The 15,957-nt window shown below is 38.9% G+C and overlaps 1 protein-coding gene across 2 annotated transcripts in view; it reads right to left on the bottom strand.

Annotated features, from left to right (window-relative positions):
- Window positions 1-15,957, bottom strand: part of TNFRSF11A (TNF receptor superfamily member 11a) — a 120,089-nt gene that overhangs the window by 49,024 nt on the left and 55,108 nt on the right. The window contains exons 2-3 of one of the 2 annotated variants that reach the window (XM_036742167.1): window positions 8,055-8,136; window positions 6,289-6,414 (exon numbers count right to left, since the gene is read on the bottom strand). In XM_036742167.1, the coding sequence (XP_036598062.1) occupies window positions 6,289-6,414; window positions 8,055-8,136 (208 nt within the window). The remainder of the gene's footprint in view (window positions 1-6,288; window positions 6,415-8,054; window positions 8,137-15,957) is intronic. The other variant, XM_036742168.1, reaches the window with a different exon arrangement.

A 15,957-nucleotide genomic window follows, 5' to 3' on the forward strand; every position in this document is an offset into this window, starting at 1 on the left:
ACATAATATATATATATATGTATATATATATATATATATATATAAACACACGTATAATATTCTCAATGACACTTTCTTATCCCTCTTTGAAGAATTAAGGCTGGCTTCCCAGTTTTCACCAGATTTTTAGAGGAAATAAAAGGGGGAGGGAGGGAAGGAAAGGAAAGGAAGGGAAGGGGGGAGGGAGGAGAGAAGTAAAGAAAGAAGGAAGGAAGGGAAGGGAGAGGGAGGGAGGAAGGAAAGAAAGAAGGAAAGACGGATGGGGAAAGGAAGGAAGGGAAGAGGGGAGGGAGGAAGGAAAGAAGAAAGGGAAGGGGGGAAGGAAGGAAGGAAGGAAGAGGGAAGGGGGGAAGGAAAGAAGGAAGGGAAGAGGGAAGGGGGGAAGGAAAGAAGGAAGGGAAGAGGGAAGGTGGAAGGAGAAAAGGAAAGGAAGAGGGAAGGAAAGAAGGAAGTGAGGAAGAATGAATGGAGGAGCGAAGGAAGTAAAAAAGAAGGGAAGGGAAGAGGGAAGGGAGAAAGAAGAAAAGGAAAGAGAGAAGGAAGAGAGGAAGTTAATAAAGCAGGGAAGGAAACATTTATTAAGTACCTATAAATTTGCAGGCACTGTGCTGAGTGTTTTGTAACTATTATCTCACTTGATCCTTACAACAGTTCTGGGAGGTAAATGCTATTATCAAGTCCATTTTACAGCTGAGGAAACTGAGGCAGGCAAGGGTTAAATGACTTATCCAGGATAACAGAGCTAGTAAGTGTCTGAACTCGTCTTTCTGATTCCAGGCCTAGCACTCTATCTACTGAACCATCCAGCTAAGACACAGACTTCAGTTTCCCTGCTCTTCCCAGAAACACACAGATAAGATGACACTTTCAGAAATTATACTCTAGTGGGTAGATTTTGGAGGGGCAATGATGATTCACATGAATGGGTAGGGGGGTGGATGATTCCCCAGACTGTAGTGTAGAAGTCCCTGGTTTGCATGGTTCCAAAAGTGTTTCACATTCACCACCCCTCCGGCTCTGTGTTTTGACAGGCACATGATGGGGCACTCTGGCCCTAAGAAGCTGTAATCCTGCTTGACCTGTCAACATAGATGTATAGGATATCTGACAGTGTCCACCACTGACTGATACACATGCACACAGAACCTTAGAGGCAGAAGGGACTGCATAGGCTATCTCTTCTGATGCAGTGGAAAGAATTCTGGCTCTGGAGTCAGAGAAAAAGGTTATCGTTCCCTACTCTGTTATCTATTACCTGTATGACCTTGGCATCCATCCATCCATTCATTCATTCATTCAATAAATATTAAACACCTACTATGTGCCAGGAACTTTGCTAAGTGCTGGGGATACAAAAAGAGATAAAAGATAATCCTCTTCAAGGGGCTTACAATCTAATGAGGGAGACAATATATAAACAAATACAGACGAAGCAGGATCAACAGGAAATAATTAAAAGAGAGAAAGCACTGGAATTAAGAAGGGTCAGGGATGGCTTCCCGTAGAAAGGAGGAATTTACTGGGACCTGAAGGAAGCCAGGGAGGTCACTAGTCAGAGTGGAGGAGAAAGGGTGTTCCAGGCATAGGAAGCAGCCAGAGAAAATGCCTGGAGTTGGAGAGATGGAGTGTCTTGTTCATGGAACAGCCTAGAGGTCAATGTCACTGGATGGAAGAGGGCATGTTGGGTAGTAAGGAGTAAGAAGACTGGAAAGGTAGGAGAGGGCTAAGTTGTGAAGGACTTCGAATGCCAAGCAGAACATTTTGTATTTGTTCCTGGAGGAAATAGGAAGCCACTACAGTTTATTGAGTGTGTGTGGGTGACATGACTGGACCTGTTTCTTAAGAAAATGACTAGTGGCTGAATGGAGGATGGATTGGACTGGGAAGAGACCCGAGGCAGGCAGACCCACCAGCAATTATTGCAATAGGCCAGGCATGAAGTGAGGAGGGCTTGCATCAGGGTGGAGGCAGTGTCAGAGGAGAGCAGAGGATGCATTTGAGAGATGCTGCAAAGGTGAAATTGACAGGCCCTGACAACAGATCAGATATGGGAGTGAGAAGTAATGAGGAGTCCAGAATGACCACTAGGCTGTGAGTCTGAGGGACTGGGAAAGTAGTGTTGCCATCGATAGTTAATAAGTTAGTTTAGGCAGAAGGGCAGGGGGAGGGTCAATGGGGAGAGATATTGAGTTCTGTTTTGGACATATCGACTTTAAGATGTCTACTGGACATCCAGTTCAAGATGTCTGAAAGGCAGTTGGAGATGTGAGAGTGGAGGTAAGCAGAGAGATTGGGGCAGGAAAGGTAGATTTGAAAATCATCAACATGGTAAATAATTAAATTCATGGGATCTTATAAGATCACCAAGTGAAGTAGTATAGAGGGAGAAGAGAAGAAGGCCTAGGATAGAACCCTAAGTGACACCTATAGTTAAAGGGTGTCTTCTGGAGGAGGATCCAACAGAGATAAAGGAGTGGTCAGATAGGTGGGAGGAAAATCAGAAAAGAGCAATGTCTTGAAAACCTGGAAAGAAGAAAATATCAAGGAGAAGAGAGTGATCAATGGTGTCAGAGGCTACAGAGAGGTCAAGGAGAATGAAGTTTGAGAAAAGATCATTGGACTTGGCAACTAAGAGATCATTGGTGACTTTGGAGGAATGATAAGGAATTTTGCTGGAATGATTAGATTGGAAGCCAGATTGTAAGGGGTTAAGAAGAGAGTGAGAGGAGAAAAAGTGGAGGCACCTATTGTAGCCAGCCTTTTTTTGAAGAGTTTAGCTAAAAAGGGCCAAGGAGAAATAGGATGATAGCAGAGACGGAAGGATCAAGGGAGGGTTTTTTCCAGGATGAGGGAAACATGGGCAGGCAGTGGGAAATGAGATAGTGGAGATGAACAGATTGAAAACAAGTGAAAGAGTGGGGCTGACAGAGGGGGCAAACTGTTGGAGAAGATGGGATGGAATGAGATCATTTGGGCAGGTGGAGGGGTTAGCCTTCGTAAGGAGTAAGGGCATTTGAGACGGGGGGAAGGAGGAGACAGTGGCAGGAGGCTTCTGAGTGATGGGAGATGAGAAAGATGGAGAAGAGGGAGTTCATGGTGAATGGTCCTAATTTTGTCTGTGAAATATGAGGCAAGGTCCTCAGCTTAGTGGGAGGCGGGGTGGAGGAGGAGCCATGGGAGGTTTGAGGAGGGATGAAAAGGTTTGGAAGAACTTCTGCAACGTGGGATAGTGAGTTGATAAAGGAGGTAGAGTAAAATTACTTAACAGCAGTGAGGGACCGGTTGGGGTTGTATAACATAAATTTCTCATGGATCCAGTCACTTTACTTCATCTGTAAAATGAGGAGGTTGGACTAGATAATCTATAAGATTCTTTCCAACTTAAAAAAATGCATGATCTATGATTTGGTCCAACCTATATTTGAACAAGAATGTCCTCTTCAACACACTGGACGAAAGGTCATCTAGTCTTTGCCTGAACGTCTTCAGGGGTAACCTAGCTCTAATTATTAGAGTTTCTTTTTCTTATATCAGAAGCTTTAATTTGCTTGCTTGAGACTTCTACCCATTGCTTTTAGTTCTTTCCTGTTGCGTCAAGCAGAATACCTCATAACCTTCCACATGAGGGCCTTCAAATACTTGAAGAAAACTATCATGTCTATCAGTCTTCTCTTCTCTAGGATAAACATCCTATTTCCTTCGAAAAATTCACAAAAGATTTGACCCTATAACCCTGCTTCACCATGGTGGCCCTTTGCTGGAGGCTCTCCAGCTAATCAACGTCCTTTCTACAATATGGATCCAGAACCAAAAACAGGCTCCAGCTACGGTCTTCCCAGGGCAGAGGGCAGAGGGCAGAGGGCATTTGTGTTTACTTATTTATTCCTAGACATTATATTTTTGTTAATACAGTCTTAGTTTTGCATCAGTGTTTTTGGTAGCTGTGTCACGTTATTAATTTATTGACTCATATAGACCTTGCAGGCTAACGACAGTGTCATTTCTCAAATCAGGACTACCATCATTACACAGTACTCTTCAATTCCTGACTGTCAACACTGTCCCATTCAGATCTCTCCCCAAACATCATCATAGTCTTATTTGGTTCAGTCCTGACCTGTATCTCCAAGTACCCTAAAGGGCTTCCTCTCTTGAATATCTCACCAGTACTTTAAACTTGTCTTGTTAAAAAAAAGTGAGCTTATATTCCTTCCTAAATTTGCTTCTCAGAGGCAGCCGGGTGGAACAGTCAATAAAGTGTTGGACCTAGAGTCAGGAAGACCCGAGTTCAAATCCAGCCTCAGACACTTCCTAGCTGAGTGACACAGGGCAAGTCATTTAACCTTTGTTTTTCTCAGGTTCCTCATCGGTAAAATAGGGACCATAATAGCTTCTACCTCTCATAGTTGTTGTAGGCATCTAATGAGATAATATTTGTAAAGAGCTTCACACAGTGTCTGGTGTAGAGTAATAAGTAAGTAACAAAGGAGTAAGCAATAAGTAATAAATAATAGCTTCTACCTCTCATAGTTGTTGTAGGCATCAAATGAGATGATATTTATAAAGAGCTTCGCACAGTGTCTGGCGTAGAGTAATAAGTAAGTAACAAAGGAGTAAGCCATAAGTAATAAATGCCTGTTTCCTTCCTTCCTCATCCTTCTGACTCTATTATTTTAATCTGTTGCACTACCGTGCTCAACACATTGGTATTATCTATGACTCTTCCACCAAACACTCACATATATACCTTCTGCTCACATATATACCTTCCCATATCTGGAAATACAAAACTGTTATCAGAGCTATCACCCTAGTTCAAGTCCTGATTATCACCTGCCTGATTTATTGTGATAGCATATTAAGAGGTCTTCTATCTCTACTTTCCAGTCAATCCTCTTAATGTGCCAAAATAGATTTCCTTATATATAGATCTGGTCATGTTACTCTCTGCTCCAAATCTTCAGGGGTTCCAGTATCTACAGTTCAAACTCTTTTCTCTGACATTCAAGGCCTTCTACAATCTGGCACCACCCTACCTTTTCAGCCTAATCTCATATTACTATTGTCCCAAACTGTGGTGTTCTCTGTCCCTCAAATACGCCATGTTATTCCTCACCTTTTTGCCTTTACTTACTTTGTACCCAATATTTAGAATGTTCTCCTTCTACCAGCTTTTGCCTACTGAATTCCTGCCTATTGTTCAGAACCCAAGACAAGTGCCACTTTCTCCCTGAACCTTACCCTGACCCCCTCTGTTAATTCTCTTGATCTTGCAGGACCTTGCATAGAATTTTGTTTTGCTTTTCTCTAATACACATATCATGTGCAACTGTGTATTTGTACTTATGTCATAACACCCTGCTAGACTGTAATTCCATGAGAGCAGGGGCTATGTGTCATATAAAACTTATATTTCCCCCAAGGCATGGCATAGCATTCTGCAGCATTTATTAAATGCTGAGATGCCAAGTACTTTGATAAGGGCTTAGCATACAAAGACAAAATGAAACATTCCTTGCCTCTTAGGAGCTTTCATAATACGTTTGTTGAAGTGATCTAGTGGTGAAGTATCTTGGTATTTGTAAGTTTACAAATTATAAAGCACTATACAAATGCTAGCTATGATTATGATTTGTTTCAATTAATTTTGGTTAGAACTGAATGAATCTTTATTTTCCAGAAGCTGGCAATGAGTCAGGGTCATTACTAGACAGTGAGGAATAAAAAAATTAAATCAGGTGCTTTCACACGAGGTAAAGTTTCCATATTCATTTTTTCTCAGCCAAAACCTAAAAACTATCTCTAACCCTTTAGGGAGATGTTTTCTGATATTAAAGAAAAGTCCTCTGTGCCTTTATTTTGTACAGATTTTAGCATAAATGAGTGTTGTACTTTGTCAAAGGCTTTTTCTGCATCTATTGAGGTAATCACATAGTTCTGGATGTTTTATTTTTTAATAGTCTCTAACCCTTTAAAAGAAACTGGGAGATAGGTGGACACATAAATTCTTTTTCAGAATCAATGTCAGCAAAACTAAGCTAAATTTCCAGGACCAAATTTTCCCATCACAAGAAACAAATACAATATAGTTTTCTGATGGTGACTCCAAATGAGGTCTCTGGTCACCCACAGTCACAATTCATTAATGCTGAAAAAAATAGCAACACATCTACAAAAATGTGAAAGAAGTCATTCTGATAGATTCTAGGAATAAAATATGTCCTGAAAAGATCATTTTGGGTGCAAAAGCTGAATGCTGCACTTCAGAGAATGTGCAGATTGACTCACCACTGTCACAAACTTTATGCAGCAAACACTTATCTTCTTCATTCCAAGTATGTAAATATTCATCTGGGCCACAAGGTAAACATATGCTTTCAGAGGTGGCAGTGCATTTTTCAGACATATACTTTCCTTAAAAAGAAAAAAAAATCTAAAACCCATGAGATTATCAACAAAGCCCCAAGCTGCATCCCAGAAGGATTTTTCTTCAAGTGTGATAAAGACTACTAATTAGTTGGAACAAGCTGACAGGAGAACTAAGAAATACTTGACAAGAGACTGCAACTGGTGGCCATGTCACCTAGACTGTGTAATGGGTGAAGATGAATTTGTGTATCGTTGAACAGCTATTTAATAATTATGATTTTTGTTATACGGTGGTTAGTAAAGGATGATTAATATTTCTGAGTTTTTGCTTGTTTTGGTGGTTTCAATGCTTTAGTATCATGGTGATTTTTCTGTAAAAGTGAGAACATATATCCAGTTGAGAAATATGTATACTTCTTTTATTCCCCTTTAGCAATCGCCAGCATCCTGAATGTAATCTCAGCCATTCTCAGGTTCTTTCAGATTAAGAAGAAAGTCTTTTGTACTAGCACCCTGTAGTAACACTATCTGCTACACAGCAAAATTTGGTAAAATTTTAGATGTCTATCAAAGAGGGTTTTGTTAGTGAAACACCTAAAAGACAATGTTATGAGGTGGAATCACCTGTCACACTCAAACCCCAAGGACAATTTCACTTGCATTTGAGGTACATTTGAGTGCACTTGAGGTGGACCATAATCTCTCTCTCTCCTATAGAAGGCATTTAAAAAATCTTGTTGAATATCCCATATTTTCCTCATTTTTATTTAATCTTTTTTTGCTGGGGGGGGGGAGGTGTCCAGAACTGTGTTATTAGTGGAAGGAACTTCCAGTATGAAAACTCATTCCATCAATGCAGATCACACACTCTTGTTTCTAACTTATAGACTTCCAGAGACGGTTCAGATACTAAGATGATGAAAGATATGCCCGTTGTTACACAGCTGGCATGTGTCAGGGGAAGGATCTTAATGCAAGTCTTATTGGATTCTATCCAGTGAGTATTTTACTCAGGCCACCATAGCTGGTTGTGTCTCATTTAGTCTTTAGGAGATGAAATGCACTTTACAGTGGCTGAGCATGAAACATTTGGATAGTGCGAATGAATAGCAGGGAGAAGAGAAGCATGCATAGATCTAGGAATGCATATATGGCATGAAAATTGTAACGTGATACAGCTTATGACTCTCAGCAGTGATATGGAAAGAAGGTATAGCATCATGAAAGGCATTCTAGGTGGTTGACAATTCCAGTGTGAATACATCCAAAGAGGAAAATATCAAGATGTTAGCAGTATCTAGTAGAAGTTCTATGTCTATCTGTTATTTTATTACACTTTGAGCATTTGAATTATCAGATTATTAAGGGGAAAAATAAGAGTTATAAACCTGCTTCCCTCCTTGAGACACTTTGTTAATAATTGGGTTCCAGCGAGGATACAGTACAGGAATTTTAAAAATTGTTTTTGCTGTTTTTGGAGGTGGTTAGGGAGCTATAAATAATTTTTTTAAAAATTTGCCTTCCTGTGGTTTATCCAAGAGGACAATTACAGATATTGCAACTTGATGGTAGTACTATTTACCCGAGAAAAGGGAGATTTTAGAATAGCACAGAAATAATGTAATGATTCATTAGATAAAAGCAATTATGTTTGGGGAAAATAAGAGGAGGAATGCATAATATACCTGGATCACATTTTGTGCAGCACCGTCCCTCATGCTCATAATGTTTCTCACTGTTGCACCGAGGAGTGATTTGGAGAGTTAACTAAAATGAGAACCGAGAATTGACATTAGATAAAAGATTACACAGAAGTTTATTTCAGATTGAAATCTGAAAAGTCATCCTTTGGTTACATTCCTAACAACTCAAAAAAAAACCCACCATGGAATACACGAAATGACTCAAATTCTTCTTTCTTTTGAGTGACATCATTACAATTGATGTATTAATTTCCAGGATTGACCATTATCTCCCTAAGAATTTATTAGATTTAACTTCTGTGGCCCTCAAAGTCAACTTAAACATTTAAAAACAATCCACAAGACTTGTGGTTAAGATGGCAATGTGAAAGGTCCTAGAGATGATTAGGTCTTCCATAAAAAACTCAGCAAAGATCTAATAGGGTACCAGATGGACTAAGGATCAAAAAGACCAAAGAAAAATAGCACTGAACTCTTCCATCTAGTTTTGGGCTCTACAAGAAGGTAGCCAGAGCCTGCTGGTGCCAAAAGAAGGATTATGCCAGGAAAGGCAGAAGCCAGGGTGGGCTCAGGGAAATGAGGTCTGGAGCCTATGGGAGCTCAGATTGGGGATGCTCCAAGGTAGCATGAAGCCAATGTAAGATCCCATGGAGCCAGAAAGAGGTAGGCCAAGGCCTGTTAGACTGGGACCAGGGGAAAGAGCTGGAACTCCAAAGTCATTCACTGTGCAGGGAGAAAAGGCTTGGTAGATTTGTTGGAGCCATAGCACAACAAAGGGCAGATTCATCAACTGAGAACAGCACGTACTCTTGACATCTGACTGGGGCCTGTCAGGGCAACAAGAAGTGATAGATCCATCTTCTGATTGGAGATTGTGAAAGGAGAAGGAGACAGAGACTGGGCCAAGGCCAGTGAACCATCAGAGGGTCAAACACATACTTCCATACCCCCTCCCACACATACACACGGAAACACACACACACACAAAGACAAAGAGTTTGGCATAGAAATACATTAAATTCAACTGTTAAGCTGACAGGTAGAAAGGAAAGTGGAAGATGGGGAGGATTAGCCACAAGCAAATCAAATTTCAGTCTTAGATGGTGGATCATTAAGTGGTAATTAAAAGAAAAGAAAGAAAGCAAATGAACAGACTTTGGGTTAGGAAACAAAAAGGAGAGTAGGATCCAAGTATTTAAATGATAGATTATTAGTGATGATCTCATTCCTTATCTTTCACCACCTTCTTATTCTTTGTAAATAGAAGGATAGAAGGCAAAGAGAGGAAAAAGCATGAGGATATAATCGAGGGGAAACACTATTAACAATCATAACTGAATGTGAATGAGGCTAACTCACCTATAAAACAGAAGAGAGGAGCATAATGGAGGAGAAAGCAGAACCCAACAGCATGTTATTGACAAGAAACACACTTGGAACATAAATACTCAGAGAGTTAAAATGAGGGGTCAGAGGAAAATGTATTAGGCCTCAGGTGAATTAAAAAAAGCAAAGGTAGAAATCAAGATCTCAGAAAAGGCAACATTGAAAACAAATATGGTAAAAGGAGATAAGCAGTAAAAAATTACATTATGCTTTAAAGGCATCTTAGGAAATAAAATAATAGTAATTCTTAAGTTATGTATACCTAATAGCATTGCATAGAAGTGCTTAAAAGAAAAACTAATTACAGGGAGCAATAGGCTGCAAAACCATAACAGGTGAAAACCTCAAGGTACCTTATTCTGACTTAGACAAATAATAAAGAAGTTAGGGACCTGAATAAAATTGTAGAAAATTTAAATATGATAGCTGTCTGGTGATTGCTAAAGGAGAATAAAAGAAGTATATACACATTTCTCAAATGTATATATTTTCTCACTTTTACAGAAAAAATCAACATGGTACTATGGCATTAAAATCACCATAAATGGGAGGCAGAGCCAAGATGGCGGCTGGAAAGCAGGGACCAGCCTGAGCTCCCTGCCGAGCCCCTCCAAAAACCTATAAAAAATGGCTCTGAACCAATTCTAGAATGGCAGAACCCACAGAACAGCAAAGGGAAGCAGGGCTCCAGCCCAGGACAGCCTGGATGGTCTCTGGGTGAGGTCTATCCCGCACGGAGCTGGGAGCTGGGAGCTGAGAACGGAGTGGAGCAGAGCCCAGCCTGAGCAGCGTGGACCAACAAGACAAGCAACCGGGCAGAGCATGCCCTAGCGCCCTGATTCAGTGAGCTGCGGCAGTTACGAGACTTCTCAACCCACATACACCAAAGACTGCGGAGAAGGTTAGTGGGAAAAGCTGCGGGAGTGGAAGGAGTTCGTGGTTCAGCTTCCAGCCCCGGGGGCAGCGGAGGTGGGGCAGCTACGGCTGCTGCTTTCGGCTCCAGGCCCACCTGGTGGGAGGAATTAAGTGGCGGATCAGAGCAGGGGTGCACAGCCTGCCGAAGATCTAAGCCCAGTTCGGGTTGGGGGTTCTTGGGGAAGGAGCAGTGCTGGTGTGGCAGAGCTAGCACCTCCCCCCCAAACGTGGAACATAGAACTCGTTAGTCTACAAGCAGTCATACCCCACTGAAAAACTCAAAGGTCAAGTTAGTTGGCTGGGAATATGGCCAGGCAGCGAAAACGCACTGAGATTCAGTCTCAGACTTTGCATTCTTTCTTTGCTGACAAAGAAGACCAAAACATACAGACAGAAGAAATTAATAAAGTCAAAGAGCCTACAACAGAAACCTCCAAGAAAAACATGAACTGGTCCCAGGCCATGGAAGAGCTCAAAAAGGAGTTGGAAAAGCAAGTTAGAGAAGTAGAGGAAAAATTGGGAAGAGAAATGAGAAGGATGCGAGAAAACCATGAAAAACAAGTCAATGACTTGCTAAAGGAGACCCAAAAAGATACTGAAAAATACACTGAAGAAAACAACACCTTAAAAAATAGATTAACTCAAATGGCAAAAGAGCTCCAAAAAGCCAATGAGGAGAAGAATGCCTTGAAAGGCAGAATTAGCCAAATGGAAAAGGAGGTCCAAAAGACCACTGAAGAAAATACTACTTTAAAAATTAGATTGGAGCAAGTGGAATCTAGTGACTTGATGAGAAATCAGGATATTATAAAACAGAACCAAAGGAATGAAAAAATGGAAGACAATGTGAAATATCTCATTGGAAAAACCACTGACCTGGAAAATAGATCCAGGAGAGATAATTTAAAAATAATTGGACTACCTGAAAGCCATGATCAAAAAAAGAGCCTAGATATCATCTTTCAAGAAATTATCAAGGAGAACTGCCCTGATATTCTAGAGCCACGGGGCAAAATAGAAATTGAAAGAATCCATCGATCGCCTCCTCAAATAGATCCCAAAAAGAAATCTCCTAGGAATATTGTCGCCAAATTCCAGAGCTCCCAGATCAAGGAGAAAATACTGCAAGCAGCCAGAAAGAAACAATTTGAGTATTGTGGAAACCCAATCAGAATAACCCAGGTTATGGCAGCTTCTACATTAAGAGATCGAAGGGCTTGGAATGCGATATTCCGGAGGTCAATGGAGCTAGGATTAAAACCTAGAATCACCTACCCAGCAAAACTGAGTATCATGCTCCAAGGCAAAATATGGATTTTCAATAAAATAGAGGACTTTCAAGCTTTCTCAGTGAAAAGACCAGAACTGAATAGAAAATTTGACTTTCAAACATAAGAATCAAGAGAAGCATGAAAAGGTAATCAAGAAACAGAAATTGCAAGGGACTTACTAAAGTTGAACTGTTTTGTTTACATTCCTACATTGAAAGATGACATGTATGATTCATGAGACCTCAGTATTAGGGTAGCTGAAGGGAATATGCATATATATATATATATGTTTATGTATGTATATAAGTGAATGTGTATATATGTATATATCTATGTGTATATATATGTGTGACACAGGGTGAGTTGAAGATGAAGGGAAGATATCTAAAAGAAATAAAATGAAATTAAGGGATGAGAGAGCAACATACTGAGAGAGGGAGATAGGGAGAGATAGAATGGGGTGGATTATCTCGCATAAAGGTGGCAAGAGGAAGCAGTTCTGTGGGAGGAGGGGAGAGGGCAGATGAGGGGGGAATGAGTGAACCTTGCGCTCATCAGATTTGGCCTGAGGAGGGAATACCATACATACTCAGTTGGGTATCTTACCCCACAGGAAAGAAGAGGGAGGAAGATAAAAAAAAAATAAAAGGGGGGGGGATGATGGAGGGGAGGGCAGATGGGGGTGGAGGTAATCAAAAACAAACACTTTGGAAAGGGGACAGGGTCAAGGGAGAAAATTCAATAAAGCGGGATGAGTTGGAAAGGAGCAAAATGTAGTTAGTCTTTCACAACATGAGTATTGTGGAAGGGTTATACATAATGATACACATGTGGCCTAGGTTGAATTGCTCGACTTCTTAGGGAGGGTGGGTGGAAAGGGAAGAGGGGAGAGAATTTGGAACTCAAAGGTTTAAAATCAGATGTTCAAAAACAAAAAAAAAGTTTTTGCATACAATTAAAAAATTAGATACACAGGCAATGGGGCATAGAAATTTATCTTGCCCTACAAGAAAGGAAGGGAAAAGGGGATGAGAGGGGAGGGGGGTGATAGAGGGGAGGGCTGACTGGGGAACAGGGCAACCAGAATATACGCCATCTTGGAGTGGGGGGGAGGGTAGAAATGGGGAGAAAATTTGTAATTCAAACTATTGTGAAAATCAATGCTGAAAACTAAATATGTCAAATAAATAAATTTAAAGTAAAAAAAAAATCACCATAAATAAGCTAAAACTCAGAAATATTAAATTCATCCTTTACTAACCACCAAGTAATAAAAATCATAATTATTAAATAGTATTTTAAGAAAGTATTTCAACTTTAATGAAGAGTAAATAATATTATCCCAAAGAATATGTGAGCCAAAGAACAAATCATAGAAACAAAAAATAAATATCATCAAAGCAAATGACAATGAGACAAACATATCAATACTAATCAACACAAGTGAGAAAAAGAACACATTAATAAAGTGAGCATGCAACTAAAAAAATACAGAAAAGCAAAAAAATTAAATCCTATTAAATCCCAAAATAAAAGTTCTAAAAATAAAGAGATTAAAAATTTAAAAACACTGAATCTGTAACTAAAACTATGTGCCTTTTCTCTTAAAAACTAAAAAAATATAGACAGGCTATCAGATAATTTGATCCTCCAAGAGGAGGGGGACAATCAAATCAAATTGCAAAAATAAAAAATGAACAAGGAGAGTGCAAAACTGATAAAAAGGAAGTAAAGGAAGATATCAGTAATTATTTTTCCCAATTATATGTCAACAATATTGATGCTTTAAATAAAATAGATGAATATTTACTCAAATATAAAGTACTCAGGTTAACATAATAAGAAATAGAGAATTTCAGAATCTTAATCTCAGAAGAAAAAAAACCCTGAACAAAACATAAAGGAACTCCCAAAGGAAAAAAACCCAACCCTATCACTATATTATTAGTAGGTAAATTTTATCAAATGTTCAAAGAACAATTCTTTGCAAAAATAGATAAAGGTGCTATGTCAAATGGCTCCTATGGTACAAAGACCAAAATCTAATGAATAATGACACTAAAATGTTGAATGAAATATTAATAAAGAGACTAAAGAAAACATATAAATAAAGATTATTTACTCTGTCCAGTGGGATTTATACAAGGAATGTAGAGTTGTTCAAATATAATGAAAACTATAAATATAATAGCCCCATAATACTAACAAAATCACATGACTTTATATCAATATTTACAAAAAATATGATACTCATTTATGTTCAAAAAACATAAGAATAGATTTTCCTTAATATGATAAACTTCTATCTAAGTATCTAAAACTAAGGGCTAGCATCATCTTAGATAGAGAAATGCTAGAGGCCTTTTCAATAAGATCAAGGGTGAAGCAAAGATATACATTGTCACCCCCATTGTTGGATATAGTTCTAGAAATACCAGCTACAGCAATAAAACAAGAAAAAAGAGATTGAGGGAATAAACATATGTAAAGGAAAAACAAAATTATCACTTTCTGTAAATAATAGTCTACTTAGAGAATTCTAAAGATTTAACTAAAAATTCATTGATACAAACTTCAGTAAAGATATAGGATATAAAACATGTCCACAGAAATCATTAGCCCTTCTGTATGTTACTAACGAAATCCAGGAGAAAAAGATAAAGAAAGTCCATTCAAATAATGAGAGAATGTATAATATATCTGGGAGTCCATTTATCAAAACACACACAGGGATTACAGGAATACAATTATACAACAGTCCTTACAGAAATAAAGACAAATAACTTGAGAGATGTTGTTAGCTGTATGCAGTAGAGATTCACTGCCACTTGTACATGTTCTTTGTATGTGGAAACATTTATATTCATCGAGGTTTGTCATGTTCATAGCAAGAAAATTAAAAATTAATAATAAATTAACACATTTTGGATTGTATGTACCTCTAATCTACTTACTAGAATACATATGTATATGCCTATATATCTATATATGTCCATATAGATAGATATAGATATAGATATATGGAAACACACAGTATTGAATATGTTGGACTCTCCTCCATAAGCTTTACATCCCAGCTGAACTGGGCTACTAGTCACTCCACACAGTACCTACTGTCTTTGACTTTGTCTCTCCAGAACTTAGCATATTGTTGCACAATGTTGTTGCTGTTGTTGTTCAGTCATTCAGTTGTGTCTGACTCTTCATGGCCCTATGGGCTTGTGCATGGGGTTTTCTTGGCAAACATACTGGAGTAGTTTGCCATTTGCTTCTCCAGTGTGTCCTCATTTTACAGATGAGGAACCGAGGCAAGTAGTGGTTAAGCGACTTGCCCAGAGTCACATATTAAGTTTCTGAGGCCAGATTTGAACTCAGATCTTCCTGACTCCAGGTCCAGTATAGCAGAGATGTCAAACAGTGAGCCCAAAATAAGGCTAGAATCAGATTACAATGTAATTGGAAAATATTTAACAAAATAAATAAAAATATAATCTAACTTAGATAATGTTAATATATGGTTTTCTAAGTCACTATGAGGCCTCCAGGGATCCTTACGTACAAAACAGCAGCCCTGGTATATTTGAGTTCGATGTCAGTCGTGTACAGGACAACCTTAATTTCAACCCTCAGAATATACAGAAAACACATAGAGGATTCACAATAGCCTGTAAACAATCAAGACAGTGCTTCCTCTACAATGATTATCCCCTCCCTCCCCCCTATACATTCCTCCAGCATCATATTACTATGGTTTGGCCTCAATCAATTAATTAATCAATTCATACACATGTAAGCGTCTACTAATATGCCAGACACTGAGGATGCAGGAAGATCCCAACATACCACTTTCAATATTTGCATGGGAAAGGATATATTTGTGCTTTTAATCTAGTTAAATGGACACTGGTAATATTTATCAGAGGTTGTTATTTCATGCATTGCATGTAGATCCACATGCAAATATTCACTTTATGCCTTTTCTACATTTGTAAAAAATGTGCATTGACTCACATATTCAAGGCCTTTGCCTCTTTTCCCTCTTTTTCCTTATTTTCATAGTAAGATGTATTTCTTCTGTGTGTAGACTACCATCTTTTCTCAGTCTAATTCAATGATTGGGGAAGGGTATTTGGAAACAATAGAAGGAAAAACAGTAATGGGAAAGGAATGATAAACGTAGTCAGGGCCAACACAAATTCTGTGATCGCGTGACTAATAAGGTTACTCTGGGCCTACAGATATTTGAAAATTATCGTAATGCTGATATCCCCTCAAAAAAATAAACCTAATAGCAGTGTTTCAGCTGTTAAAAG

Source organism: Trichosurus vulpecula, chromosome 1, assembly GCF_011100635.1.
Source record: "Trichosurus vulpecula isolate mTriVul1 chromosome 1, mTriVul1.pri, whole genome shotgun sequence".
Lineage (NCBI taxonomy): Eukaryota > Metazoa > Chordata > Mammalia > Diprotodontia > Phalangeridae > Trichosurus > Trichosurus vulpecula.